The sequence below is a fragment of the Montipora foliosa genome, chromosome 2 (genome assembly GCF_036669935.1).
Source record: "Montipora foliosa isolate CH-2021 chromosome 2, ASM3666993v2, whole genome shotgun sequence".
NCBI classification, from domain to species: Eukaryota; Metazoa; Cnidaria; class Anthozoa; order Scleractinia; family Acroporidae; genus Montipora; species Montipora foliosa.
In genome coordinates, this window is record NC_090870.1 from 30,195,173 (window position 1) to 30,209,471 (window position 14,299).

General features: G+C 39.9%; 2 protein-coding genes and 1 long non-coding RNA gene across 3 annotated transcripts in view; 2 read left to right on the forward strand and 1 right to left on the reverse strand.

Moving 5' to 3' along the window:
• The window catches only part of LOC137992816 (myosin-IIIb-like), a 44,683-nt gene that overhangs the window by 2,485 nt on the left and 27,899 nt on the right, over positions 1–14,299 (forward strand). Inside the window, exons 4-11 of the mRNA XM_068838348.1 lie at positions 383–485; positions 7,666–7,768; positions 8,346–8,502; positions 9,173–9,278; positions 11,307–11,429; positions 12,639–12,747; positions 13,471–13,590; positions 14,084–14,184. Coding sequence (XP_068694449.1) covers positions 383–485; positions 7,666–7,768; positions 8,346–8,502; positions 9,173–9,278; positions 11,307–11,429; positions 12,639–12,747; positions 13,471–13,590; positions 14,084–14,184 — 922 coding nt within the window. The remainder of the gene's footprint in view (positions 1–382; positions 486–7,665; positions 7,769–8,345; positions 8,503–9,172; positions 9,279–11,306; positions 11,430–12,638; positions 12,748–13,470; positions 13,591–14,083; positions 14,185–14,299) is intronic.
• LOC137992819 (uncharacterized) lies at positions 1,321–2,974 on the reverse strand. Its single transcript, XR_011121750.1, has 3 exons — positions 2,911–2,974; positions 2,643–2,753; positions 1,321–1,458 (listed from the first exon to the last, which is right to left on the reverse strand). It is a non-coding gene; the product is annotated as an uncharacterized lncRNA (long non-coding RNA).
• Positions 3,013–5,862, forward strand: LOC137992817 (uncharacterized). Its single transcript, XM_068838349.1, has one exon. The coding sequence runs from the start codon at positions 3,138–3,140 to the stop codon at positions 5,271–5,273; it is 2,136 nt and encodes a 711-aa protein (XP_068694450.1). The 5' UTR covers positions 3,013–3,137; the 3' UTR covers positions 5,274–5,862.

Here is a 14,299-nt window from a genome sequence, read left to right on the forward strand (position 1 = left end):
ATTTTGCAAATATAATCCATATTTTGTGATTAAATTTACATAATTTTGTGTCCACCATGTGATGTCGCAAGTCCTCTAATTTGCATAAATCAAAATCTTCAATAACTCGGCAACCAAGAGTGCTATCACACTAAAATAAATGCCGTTCTAAATCATTTTGAAAGCTCTTTTGAACAAGCCAAAAAATAAAAACTTTATTTCAAATGCACTTTATTAAGCACACATATTAGCTGTTTGCAACCTTGAATCTTGTAAACCAAAGACTTGACTAACGTTCCATAAATTATACTTTTAGCTGCTAAATAAATAAGCTCGTACCAGTTATGTTTGTAAAATTGACATATATTTATCTCCATATTAATCATTCTGTTTTTTTTTGTAGCGGTGAAAGTGGGGCTGGCAAAACCGAATCAGCCAAACTCTTGATCAGTCAACTTGTTGAACTCTCAAGAGGGACCTCACAGTTAGAACAGCAGATCCTCCAGGTATTACTATGGGATACCAAATTTTCCTCTGACCACTACCTGGAAGAAAAAGTCACCCCCCCCTCCCCCCCCCCCCCTGACAATGTCAGTAAAATCTATTATGTCTCACTCCCAGCCAGGTGATCTGGTGGTGTAATTCGAAGGACTGGGGAGAAAAATTTTAACGCCGTCTCCCACAACCGCGCGCAGCCTTATTTTCGAATTTAACATGGCAGAGGCAATTGGCAGAGGCAATTGGCAGAGGCGAGGTTAGATCTTGTCGGGTATACTTGAATGTTCATTCCGTAACAGGAAATATGGTAGACACGGAATGATCTGTTGAGTTTTGGCGATGGCAATACTGCAGGGAGTTTGGAAACAACACCTAAGGCTGCGCGCGGTTGTGGGATACGGCGTTAAAATTCTTCTTCCCAGTCTTCCATATTTCGTCACCAGATCACCTGGAGGAGTGGATGGATGAATGGGGGCCATCCGAGGGTGTTTGAGGTGTGAATGGGTTAAAATGCACATAACTATAAACGTAACTGTAAACATAACTATATGCAATCTTTGAGGAGGGTCAAATAGAAGTCGGCCAGAGGTTTTTCTTGAGCGGTGAGAAAGCCATGAACTTGTCTTCGCCCCTTCGCGGCTCTCTCGCGGCTCAAGAAAAACCTTGGAGTCCAAGGGAAAAGAAGCCCTTCATATTGAATGGAACCATATGCATCGAATAAACAACTCAAACATGTTAAAAAACACTGTATACTTTAATCACTATTTGTATTCAACGTTTTTCACAGATTTGTACTCGCACCTTTTTATTCTCCCACTCCATTGTACCGCTTCAGTATTATGTATCTTTTTTCACTGATTTGTAACAGTACTATTATTCTACAATTTGTAATGTACACCTACTTGCTACCTACTTTATATAAAGTCACTCACTTGTAAACATCCTTCAACTGAAGATGAATACTGAGTTATGGAGGTATATCTATAACAAAATTCAATGATCAATATTTGAAATAAAATCGTCCAAATCATGAATGCATCAATTCAAAGCTGAATGACAACAAGCCGATTCTGCAAATGGCGATCACGGAAAGAGGCATAACGCAGAGAGGCATAACGCAAAAAGCCATAAAGCAAACAGTCATAACGCAAAGAGGCATAACGCAAAAAGCCATAACGCAAACGGCCATAACGTGAAGAGGAATAACATAAAGAGGAATAACGCAAAAAGGCATAACGCAGAAAGGCATTAACGTAAAAAGGCATAATGCAGAAAGGCGTAACGCAAAAGGCATAACATAAAATAGCCATTAGGCAAAGGCCCTTTGAAGAATGGAGACTAGCTGTGTACTCCATAAATAATTTCAGCTCTAAAAAAACGTCAATTGATTGTTCAAGGGAAAGAACATTATCGCTATCGAACTTTTTCTTCCTGTTTAAGTTATGCCTCTGCGTTATGCCTCATTGCGTTATCCTTTTTTGCGCTATGGCTAAAACTCTCTGATACAATATTCAGTCTCGTTGCCACTTAATGTAGCGATATCGATAGCTACTACTATGATTGGCTAATTTTGAAATTTTGATACAAAATGTGGCGATTTTCGCCAGCCGGGGGTGAAGGGTAAAGGTCGATGTAGAGTTTTCTACGAAAAGTTGTCATTCAAATGCTCTTGGAAATATGCAGTGTCCCAAAAGCATAAGTTGAAAAGAATGGTTTATGCAAAATTTGGGGGGGCAGAATTACTGCCCAATATCGGAGTAGCGAGCCCAGTATCCGACAACACCAATAATAAAGTCGCAAAACGTAACTTTCGGAGGAGAAGAGATGTTTCTTGCAAAGTACTTTTGCATTCACAATTCGGAAAATTTAAGTCGACTTAGGAAGCAAGCAACGTGAACCGTTCTAGCTTCCGCTTCCGGGATCGAACCGGAGCTATGCAAAGTGAAACATTTTGTTGATGATTCTGGCCTCCGTTATTCTAGAAACATTACATTTCAGGAAGAATTGAAGGATGTTCTAACTACTTGAATTCCTTGAGAGGTTCACTGCAAGTATAAAAAGGTTCCTTCGAAAGTATCACGTTTTACAGACCCTTCCTTCAACAGCGATCCTATATTCACTGCGCCGTGAAAAGCATAAATATTGGCCATGAAAATTTCACTCACCTGAACAGAACGGCGCCCTCTGCAAACGATCACTGAGCTTAAAGCCCGCCAAACTTGCATCTCAAAGCTTTAAAGTTTGGTTTCCTTTCGGTACAGTTCGTTTTCCGGAAACTGATAAGGGAGTAGCAAGGGAAGATATCATTCACGTCACCTATTGTCATTAATGTGCCAACCAGAGCCTCATTGGTTGTCGAAACAAAGGGTTTTTTTGTTGAATAACAAAAGAAATGTTTGTAAAGAGATATATATCTCCCTTGGTCGGACGTACCGGTCGGCAACATGCGGTACTGACACGGTCACAACTGTATGCTGCATATTTTGTTGGGTTTGGGTAGAGAAGCTACTCTATGATTCATACATTACCCATTAAAGGAACAGCGAGTAACCGGTAACCGCTGACTGAATAGTCGAAGACAAGGAAGTAGAAGAAGCGAAAGCGAGCGATTTGTAAAATTGACACGCGGGACCCAAGATCGAAAGTGAACAGTTGTTTGCATGTCAGTCACAGCTTATCTTGTAGATCTCTTGTCGGAAGTTGAGTACCTATTAAAGTCCCGAGAAGCTATGGAACTAACAAAGTCAAGAGTAGTACAAAGCGCCCTTTGGATAAATGGAGCTTTGGAGGCTGTGATGAAATTTATACTGAATTCGAGAGAGACACAGCATAACCACAGGTTGTACCTTAATTCTTTGAAACGTTACAAGACTTTTCAGGAAGAGTTGGAAAGCAAAAGCGGTAGAGGCGTTCAACTTTTGATGTCTGGTAGCGTCGCAGAAAATTTATTTGCCATCCACTGGGTCTACAAGGATGGCAGAAGGGAGGCAAACAATGATATAGATGTTATGCTTGTTGACTGCTCAATAGCAGTTCTAGAAAGGAGTCAGTTGGAAAAGTTAGACATTTCAGCCGACAAGGAGCTGGAAAGAGAACTTGACGCAAGAGAACGTACTGCAATGAAGTCACAACCTTCCAAAGTCAAAGCAGATTGCAGTGTACATCCAAGTGGTCAATCCATTCAATCACAAACTTTCAGTGGTGTTTTACCTTCAGCTGACAATAAGGGAGAAGAAGAAGCAGTAATGGCCCTTGAGGATAAATCCAAGCATGCACAGAAAGAGGTATTTTTGGTGCCAACGAACCATCCTGGGTATGTCCAGCTAATCGTGAGTGAGCTTGATGAGGAAGTAAACACAACATTCATGTCAACAGTGAGCTTCAAAGAGTTTTGGTCTGAGGTTGTTAACAAGACTGCTCTTTACTCCCTGGTGAGTGGTCCTCAGCTTCCTCCTGGTGGTGTTGCTGTAAGTGGACCTGCACTGAGTAGACGTGATCGACCTGGAAGGAGGAATAACTATAGTCATGATTATGTTCCATGCTTACATTGTGTTAAATGGACAACTTTAGCAGAAGGATGGGCTGGCAGAAAACGTCCTGTTGATTGGCCGAAAAAAGGGCTGATTTTGGAGATAGTGAATGAGGGGTGCCATGTTGTTCCTATTTCTCATTACCAAAGTGGTGACAGTTTGTGTCAAACTGAGTGGCGGCTCTCCTTCTCTAGTGCAGAGAAGAAGCTTGTAGATTCGCTGACAATTGAGCAACGCCAAAGCTACATTTTGGCAAAGTTTGTCATGAAACAAGTTATTCAAGAGATGAAGGACAATTACCAAGAGCTATCTGTGGAGAAAGCTCTATCTTCCTATCACTTGAAGACAATCTTCTTGTGGAAGTGTGAAGAAAAGCCTGCAGAAGAATGGAACAACCTCCTTGAATCAGTGGTAGATTTGTTGAATGCCCTGGTTGATCATTTGCAGAAGAGAAACATTCCACAGTACTTCATCCCAGAAAACAACTTGATTGACAACATTAAGCAAAAAGTTCTTGGTTCTGTAGCAGATGGAATCACTGCAGCCTTAGCTGACCTTCCTACAATATTGCATCATGTTTTCTTTGCAGCCTATAATACTCAGGTAGACTATGATGTGGGTGTTAGTCCAGTGTTAAGACTCCTGGATTGCCAGTTGAAGATCTTTTCTGAGATTGGTATGGCTGGAGATAAGTTATATCTGTACTTCATCTTAAACTCTCTTATTGATTCTTTGTCTGCTGCAACTGTTGGAACTTCTGATGAATTGCAGCCTTTAGAAGACCACAAATACATCTTGAATATTTATCATTTGTGTCAAAGTAAAGCAGGAAGTGTTTTGACACTGCCATTGCAACCAGTTTTGGGTGCAGCAGAGGAACACACAACTGTGATTCTTCTGTTTAAGTACTTGGGGAGTTTGTTACAAGATGCACACATCCTTTCTGTTTTACAAACTGATGTGTTTGCCTTTATGACAAGAACTTTTACACAAAATATTGTTTCATTGTCTGTAAAAGAACAAGTGTTTACAGAGTGTTGCGAAGCAAGCCTTCACCTTTATCAGTCTGTATGTGAACAGCTTGGAGTAGGTCAAGATTTTGATCTTTCATGTCGTGAAGAATTAAGCACACTCTATGGCATTGACTTTATTTTCTATAAAAACACTGAGATGGCCCAAAAGGAATGCTTCAAGTTTGCTACCAACCGATTCAAGAAATTTCAAAAAAGTGGCAAATTGAACAATGTGAAGAGCTTGAGCTGGTAGAGAATTGTTTGATTCATTGACAGACTGAAATGTATACATGTAGGTGACCAAGAGGCCCAAAACTCTTTCAAGGCATCCTTGGGATCTCCATGTATACGCACTATATGTGCCTATAAATGCTTGTTAAAGCATATCAGGGATTGTCTTTCTGTGCATTATTTGGATTTCTTGTGAGAGGTAATTGCACCTCAGCGAGTGCTTCCTCCATTGAGAATTCAAGGCTCTGTTTTGAGTACACCAGGGATATTTCACTGGCTTAAAGAGAACTGAAATTTCACATGTAAACAAGGATTGGGGGTAACTTTGGAGGTGCAAAGACCAGAAAAGCCCTCTGGGCTTGTTAATGAGCCAGCTTACTGTTTTCTTAGCTACATTTTCTGCTACACTGGAATAGTTAAAGTCAAACAGTATGAAAATCTCTGGAATGGCCTCACAGAAACTAGAATTTGTTTAGGCTTAGTGCTAAAACAGACGGATTTCAATCAGAAAATACATTGGTGCAGAGCATGTGATTTAACAATAAAATTAAATCATTTACAGAGCGTTACATTTTGCTTACTATCATTATAAGCCCACAAGAAAAAAATTATACTACAAGCACAAGCTCATTATCTAAAGTGAACGAGGACAGTATACGAAAAGAAAAGAAAAAAAAAAGATTGAAACAAACAAAAACAAAAATTATTGCAGAAATCCAAGTTTGACTGAATGTAATTCCTTGTGCGCAGAACTCGAGTCTCAACTCGGGGTGAGATTCTTCGGCCCGAGATTGAGAATGATGTCATCAGAATGTTCAATGTGCAACTCTGAAAAGACCCGACGATCTTTCTTGTCAGCTGTTGTGTGCCACGTATTATGTACTTATTGACTGAGTGGGAGGGCCGGACGGGAAAATATTTGGCCCGAGGTCATGGTGTACGGCCCTCATACGGGGATTTTCTCAATAGTTTTGCAATGAAAGCGCGCGCGGGGCCGTACGGGTCATATGATAAATTGTTATTTGCCAGTCGGCCAAATGAAGATTCCTTGAGAATATTAACATATTACGCTTAAATATTTTGGGGTGTCCGACTTGGAAGTTACAAACTCTCCGAACGGGGCTAAAATCAGGTGCAACAAGCTATTTCTAGGTTCAATGGCAATGGTGCTTTGCAACTAATTGCTGGACTTCAAAAAGTTCCACGCATGGGATGTTACTGGACAACAAAACATGTTTGACTCAAGTACAGATCCTACAAATTTTGGTTACGAAAAGGTTTACCAGCTTCTGAACTACAAGTAGGCTCTACACAGACGCTTTTTGGGGTTGTCAGAAAATCTTTGTTCCTGGCACTCTCAAGTTAAAGGCCATGTCCTTGAAATAAAGAGAAATAATCTTATTATCAACTGGCCTCTTTACACCATTTGCGGCCCATAAGGCCTTTACTTAATCCCTCCAATGATCCTTGTCTTGTGTGCTTTTTGATAAACGAACTGTGACCCCAGCATCAACAAAAAACGGCAATACTTTACTGCTAAACAATTAAGTACCTGTTACTTAAAGGAGAGTACCTGCCCCCCTCCGACCCCTACCCCCTTATGTACAATTCATATTTTCTTCTAGACCAAGAAAACGAACCATGAAACTTTGGTCACATAATGCGAGATAAGTTTGTACTTATATTCCACGTTCTCCAATATATCGGTCCAGTTAGAAGGTCTATCGCCGTTATTTTAAGAGAGTGATTTCTTATTTCAACGGTCTTATCTCTGGAACTCAAAATACAATTACTGGTTATCGTAGTGCTTATCCATTAGATAGTGCCTTATCCAGTCAATTATAGCCTTTTATTATCCACCCTTTGAAGAAATAGGACAACTCATGTGGTTTAAATCCGAAAGGATGTTTAATTAAGTGACCCAAGTACCCTTGTATACCCGGTCTGCAACTTACAGTACGAACCTCGAACTCGGTTAGTAAGATGTATATGTAGTCTAATGATATATACTTATTTTCAATCTCAGTTATAGCGTTTCTGGCCTTATTATTATCTAACTGTATCTCGGTTATCTTCTCATATACCGTATAATCTAATATGGAAAATGATTGCGACGCTGGTTTTGTAAAATGGAAACAACTTCCAGTCGTTTTATAAAATTGAAAAAGTTCAGAGTTTATGAAAATTTGTGAAACAATTATTACATTCCCACTTGTAAGTTATTTGCCATCTCGTATCCAACGCGCCTTCATGGAGTAATTATCGTTTTAAGCATATTGAAAGACGTTTGATTGACCAGTCAGCACAGATTCTAAAATTGTTTGGCGATTGTATCCGTTTGAACGTGGTTGATTTATGAAACATCAATTTAAAAAATAAGGAATTCGTGTTGACACAACTTCTTTTTCTTCAAGGTAAACCCTCTCCTTGAGGCGTTTGGCAATGCACAAACTGTAATGAACGACAATTCAAGCCGCTTTGGAAAGTTCATCCAAATGAAATTCCGCGATGGAGTTGGTAAGACATGAGGTGCTTTACTGTGGCTGTGGTTGTTGAAACAAAGTAAAATGTCTGTCCATCATCTGGAGTATTCTGGCAATGACTAAAAACGCCTGGCTACCGTTCCCTTATCGTGTATTACCAACCGCCTAATTCTTCCTATTTTGCCGATAGACCAGTTATTCAGTCCTGAACAAAAGACATCATCTCGAGGCTCTGAGGAATAAATATAAGGAATTGTATGAGTTTATTCCCCAGAGCCTCGAGGTGATGCCATTCGTTTTGGACTGAATTTTAATATATCGAAATTGGTCTATTAGGATTCGTGAAGGATAACTTCACCGAACAGTAAGAACTAAGCAAGGTCTTTCCTTGGTTTAGCATTTCTTCATTTGTTGATTGTCTTTAAGAATATCGCGCCAATTTTTCATTTAACGAGAGGACAAAGTCACGCGATTTCTCGCGCTCAGCCCATGTTACACCCGTTCCATCTGGGTTGTGATTGGCTCATTCGATACCTGCGTCCTGACCCTTTTTGACCCTGTTGCACTTAATTGTGCATCGATTTAATTTGTCCATTTTATCGCTCTCACAGTAATCGGTGCCAAGATTTCTGAATACCTTCTGGAAAAGTCACGTGTTGTAAGACAGAGCAAAGGGGAGGAAAACTTCCACATCTTCTACTACTTATTTGCTGGGCTGTCTCCGGAGGAACAAAACAAGTTGGGATTAACCAGACCGGAACATTATTGGTAAGCCTAAGAAAGCCGACTTCCTTCTTATGATAATAATGTACGTTGGAGAAAAAGAAAAAAATTTAAGGGGCTTTCTTTTTTCCCCATGTTCTTGGAAGAGACCTTCAAAGATAGGGGACGGACACAAGATCGTGATTGCCAAATTGTTGGACCCAAGGATTACAGAAAGCTAAATCAGTTTGGTTTCTCTTGACCTTTTACAAACTTGGAGTAGAGTAAACTGTGCCCAATAATGAACAAAAATTTGAACTGGTAAAACTCCTGTTAAAGGCCCTTGTTACTAGGGAACACTTGTCGTCAAAGAATCACGGACATGGTACCGTAGTATATAGTTTCATTTAATAATGTTCCGACTTGGTTACTTGTCAGACACGCTGTGATATCCAGGTAAAGGCCAGAAACTAGGTTGGGGTGGAAAATATGAACCATTCACGATCACAGGACGAATACTTACCAAGTCCATCCGCTCGGAATTTAAAAACGGCCGGAACACAGTACACTCGAAAAGAGAGGTCCGGTGATTGTTAGTCGCATGACAAGAACTCGCGCAAAAATCTATTTCCGTCGGCAGTAGACGCAATAATTGATACCCTCCTCGGTTACCAGCCGCTCGTATAACAAATGCTTAAAACCTTAAATTAATGTTTCTGTCATTTAATACACGCAGTTATCTGTCCAACGGAGCCACGTCTTTTAAGAGGAAAATAAAGAAAAACAAGGCACACTTTGATGAGCTCCTTAATGCCATGGATACTGTGGGCTTCCTTGATGAGGTACTTCAGTTAACTGCGCATGCTCTGCTTTCTGAAGCTGGGTTACATAAAAAGTCTAAAAAGCGTCTCACGTCGCTCTATAATAATTGGTTATTGTGTGACGTTTCCGAACCGTTACGTATTTTCCAAGTTTTCACGAAATTGGAAAACTTTGAAAATGCAAGAGAATCTCTTCCTCTCGGGCTCGTGCGATAACATGTTTATTCCATGAAGCGAAGGCAAAATTATATAGGGAATCTCGTTCAATGCTGCGACAAATGACGATTAATCGAAGTGACCAATCGGTTCAATGAACACACTTTATTATTGGAATTTCCGTCAACACGCTTTCGTTAGGTTTAAGTTCAATTCGATAAATCGTTGCTGTCGACAGCTGAAATAGCGTTTAAGATGTATTTTATATGTGGAAAAAAAGCAGTTTAATCAGAATCTGGAAGAATGATTCTCTTTACGGAACTTTGCTTGCTGTGGCTAAGCAATTGTTAGCTAATCAGCATCAAGTAATCATGTGCTTTTGAGTACCAAAAGGGACGTTGTGATTAAGAAAAAAAACGCCCCCGTCTCAGTCAATCAGCATTCAGTAATTTTGCTCAATATGTGATAAACTTGGTAAGATACACTAAATCTCACTGCAATATCCTGTAAATCAAGCTGTTGGTTATCCATTGAGCATTTTATAAGAAAATCAAAGCGGCTTGTATTAAGGCACTGGTAACCTCGCTCCCATACCTTGGTCACAAAACTCAGCTCCAACTGTGAAATTTACCTGCGACCAGTCTCTTTTTTAGTTTCGCGCGGTACATATTGTGGAGTTAAGAGAACGTATGAGCGAAGCTAAAAATGGGTCTGATCGCAGGTTACTGTGAAATGGAGTATTCCAATTTAATTTTTGCATTGAGCCGCGGGTATTGTGTTGCTAAAAACTAACAATAAACACCCAAAAAATAATTATTTGTGTTTCTTTAATGAAGACCTCCTAGATGGAAGACAAACGGAAAACTTTGAATAAACAACTGGTTCGTCCACGTGTCTCCCGTCCTGGTGCTTAAATTTTAGCGATCCTTAATCCGGTTAAAATATGGCCCAGGGGCCTGTTTCTCGAAAGTCCCGAAACTTTACGGGCCGTTTTCGGGTGTCACAATTTCCTTTGTATCTCAAGAACGGAGAGGGTTTAAGTCGTCAAACTTCACAGTCACTTTTCTTTTTGTTTCCTTGAAAACATGTTAAAAGATCGGCTTTCCAAATCAAGCGGCTGGCACTTTCAAAAATGGCTTTTCGGGCCCGAAAAGTTTTCGGGACTTTTCGAGAAGCGGGCCCCAGGGCCCGCTTGTTCGAAAGCCGATTAACGCTAATCCCAGATTAAAAAATTACCAAGGAGTTTATTTCTCTACTCCCAAATGTTTTACAACGCTGATATTTGGCAAAATTTTACATTTAAGGAAGTCAAAAGTCAAAAATAAGCAAAAGAAACTTGCACTTTGAAAGTTGAAAAAATTAAACCAAAGTTTATGCTAATCCTGGATTAAGTTAATCGGCTTTCGAACAACCGGGCCCAGTAGATTAAAAACATAGACCTCTTTCATGATGGCGGTTTTCTGTTTCATTGGTAATAAGCCTTTATAGCCTCGCTACAACGAGCAAATTTTAAAATAATTTTACCGGCTTCCTGTTTCTTTCCATTCTATTTCAGTGTTTGCAAGGGTGAATTAGATATTTTTCACTTTGCGTCCTTGCCCCAGCAGTCATAAGTGGATTTATTTTTAGATACAGAAATTTGCGCGCGAGACAAACAAAGGGCCACCAATTTAAACCAATCAAAGGAAGCCATATCACGCGTGACTGCTTCTGTCATGTTTTTTCAAGGACATGACAACTGATTTTCGCGGGAACGGGTATTCTAAAAATAGACTCATTTGTGACTGTGCTAGGGAGCCCATCCATGCCATAACAACACTCTTATCTAATTCACTCTTGGTGTTGGTTAGTATGAAATACACATCAATTGAGAGTTTCAGTTTTGTTATTTAGGAACAGCAAGATATGTTCATAGTTCTCAGTGGCCTTCTGAACTTGGGTAACATTGTGTTTGAGATGGACGAAAATGAAGGAGCATTTGTCAAAGACACACAGGGACCTCTCACGACAGCATCGGTGAGTTGGTATCCACTCACTTTGGCCACTATCCAATGACGATCAGAATGATCAAAATGAAACGAAACAAGAGGTCGCTTGCGGCACCGAAAAAATCCATCATGGCTCGCATATAGTCAATTTTACCAAAGTTTATAAAAAGGTCCGTCTACTGTTTCGCTTCCTCAGAAACGAAACGATCTATTTTGACTTGAAAGAGTGACTTATTTACGCGTTAGGGCATAGGGGAAAATCAAATGGTGATTGCAAATGTAGACATTTTCGAGATATGAACACTTGAACCCAAAGTATCGCAAGAGATAAACATGACGAACACAAAAGCGATAGATTAGGATCTTAAATAGGATGTTTTTAACTACTTGAATGATAATTTGTAACCCTCTGTTAAAATCATCGGTATCTCTTTTTGTTTTGTATTTTAAACGACCCTTACAATGTCCTGAGTTGTAATGCTAAATTGAGCTATTGCGTAATTCGATGAAACGATCACGAGAAACGAACCGATCTTACGAAGGCCAGTAGTTTGCACGGTGAGTGAGTGAAGTCTTTATTTGCGGTCATATGACTGTGACAAACATGCAAAATCAAAAATCCTCCAGCCAAGTATTTGTGGATTTTACCCACGACGCAAGTTGGAAAATGTGTCCTAGTTAGCTCGCAAGTTTCTCGCGTTTTAAACGATATTTCCCAAACGCAATCCACAAATATAGAAAGAGAAGTATGAAACACTAAGATATAGCGCAACTATAATACTTTAGTATCACCCAACTAGTGGACTAATGCAAATCCTGCATTTTGATTGGCTACGCTACTAGAGGACTATTAGTACTAGTCCTCGAGTAGCGAAAAGTGTGACGCTTTTTTTTCGTCTTATTCCCACATAAATTTTTCTTTAACTTGCATTTGCTAACTTTATTATTGCCATTTCTGTCCAACTAGTTGGGTGATACTAAAACAATTAGACCCTTCGCCCTCAAGGGCCACCGGTCAATAGCCCATTCGGCTTCGCCTCATGGGCAAATTGTTAATTGTGTTTTCTTCTGCCTGGCTGCCCTTGAAGAAATCCGTTACGTAAAAGAAATGTCCAAACCCAGCCAATCAATTTCGTAACTCGACGGTAAATGTGTTTCCATCGCATCCATCCCATTTTGTCCACTTTTCTTTTGCTTTAATCCTTCAGTAAACTTTACAATATATATATTTTTAAAGAAACTATTGGACATAGACGCAGAGAAATTAGCCGAGGTACTGACCTCTACCTCAACAGTTACCAGAGGAAGTGTGATCAGGAGAAAGTTAAAACATCACCAAGCAGTGGGTGAGATTCATTATTAATGAAAATGTTATTACTTTCCTCTGGCTTATACAGTCATCTTTTTTGTTCTTGAAACACACACCCGTAACTTATAGGACGTGTAGGCTCTTGGAACAAAGATATCCTTAGGGATGTCTTACGTGTTCTGTCATCTCTTTTTTTCGGAGAAAAAAGGCTCGAGAAGTTTAATACTTCAACGTATTTTATAACTATTAAATATAGGTACTGTTGGGGCACTGAACTGATCACTTTGCTTTCTTACGGACCTAAGCCATGCCAGAATTCAGGCACCGGCGGTACCGAGAGAATATGAGGAATCAAAGAGAGAGGATCTGCGTTATTTGGCCTTATTCCGTCGAAAATTGACCCGGAAATCTCCATTACGTCTGTGCCATGCTGCGTGGCTATTTAAAGGACGTAAGGTCATTGGTCTGTTGGTTTGAAGGTGGACCAAGTGATCATGGGAACAATACTGGGAACAACAGATAAAAATTACTGTCGCAGCATTGGTGCACGTGCTATTTATCATGGGGCACATAGATTTGTTCTTTTACCTCCTATTCTCTTGATTATTCATAATTGCAATTCAGGTACGCTATGTTGGGACATTGCACCATTTTGCACAAGTCAGTAGTGTTCGTTTACTAAGTCTTAATAATTGTCAACATATTCTAGAGAGAGCTGCATGGTAACTGTATTGACAATAGAAATGAAATTAATTTACAGATGTGCGAGATGCCACAGCCAAAGCTTTATACGGTCGGCTGTTTGGCTGGATTGTTAATAAAGTGAATCACCTAATGGCTCCCCCTATGGCTTCAAGAAGCGAGCTCATCACCGAAATAGGTAGGTCATGGCGTCAGTGCCGTAGGAGAGAGGAGTTTCTGTATTCATCAAGGGAGCGGTGGGAAGTTCGAGGACCCGTGATTTTCATAGTCCTTCTGTGGTTTCTTCGTAAGCAAGATTTTTTCTTCTCGTTGTCTTTCTTTACAGTAGTTATAATCATGGGTCATTTCGAGTGGAATAAAAAAAAAAGACAATCCTCACCTCTTCATTCTGTGACAGAAAATCCAGCGAAAATTGGAATGCTTTGCGTGCGAATGCAGAATTGATTTTTTTTCGAGGGGGAGGGTTAACGTGTTGCTTTTTCTTTTGCGTAAGATTGTAACAATACTGCCAGCGTAGGAACACCTTATCTTGTATCTTGAGGTTTGAGGTTCTTTCTTCGCGCTTTTTTCCAAGCGCTGTCAAGACAAATGTTGGCAATGATGAAAATTTCCCAGCCAATGTAATACTAGGCGCTTATTTTAATTGTTATCCCTTTTTTTTAATTCCGCAGGCATTCTGGATATATTTGGTTTTGAACATTTTGAGAAGAACAGCTTTGAACAAGCCTGCATCAACCTTGCCAACGAACAACTACAATTTTTCTTTAATCAAGTGAGTTTATTTTTGGTCACGAAAATGTTTTCAGTGTTTCATGGAGAGTTGCGCAGCCTATACTCCTTATTCCAAAATGGCCGCTGATTTATGTGCATACAAATTGCCTCGTTCA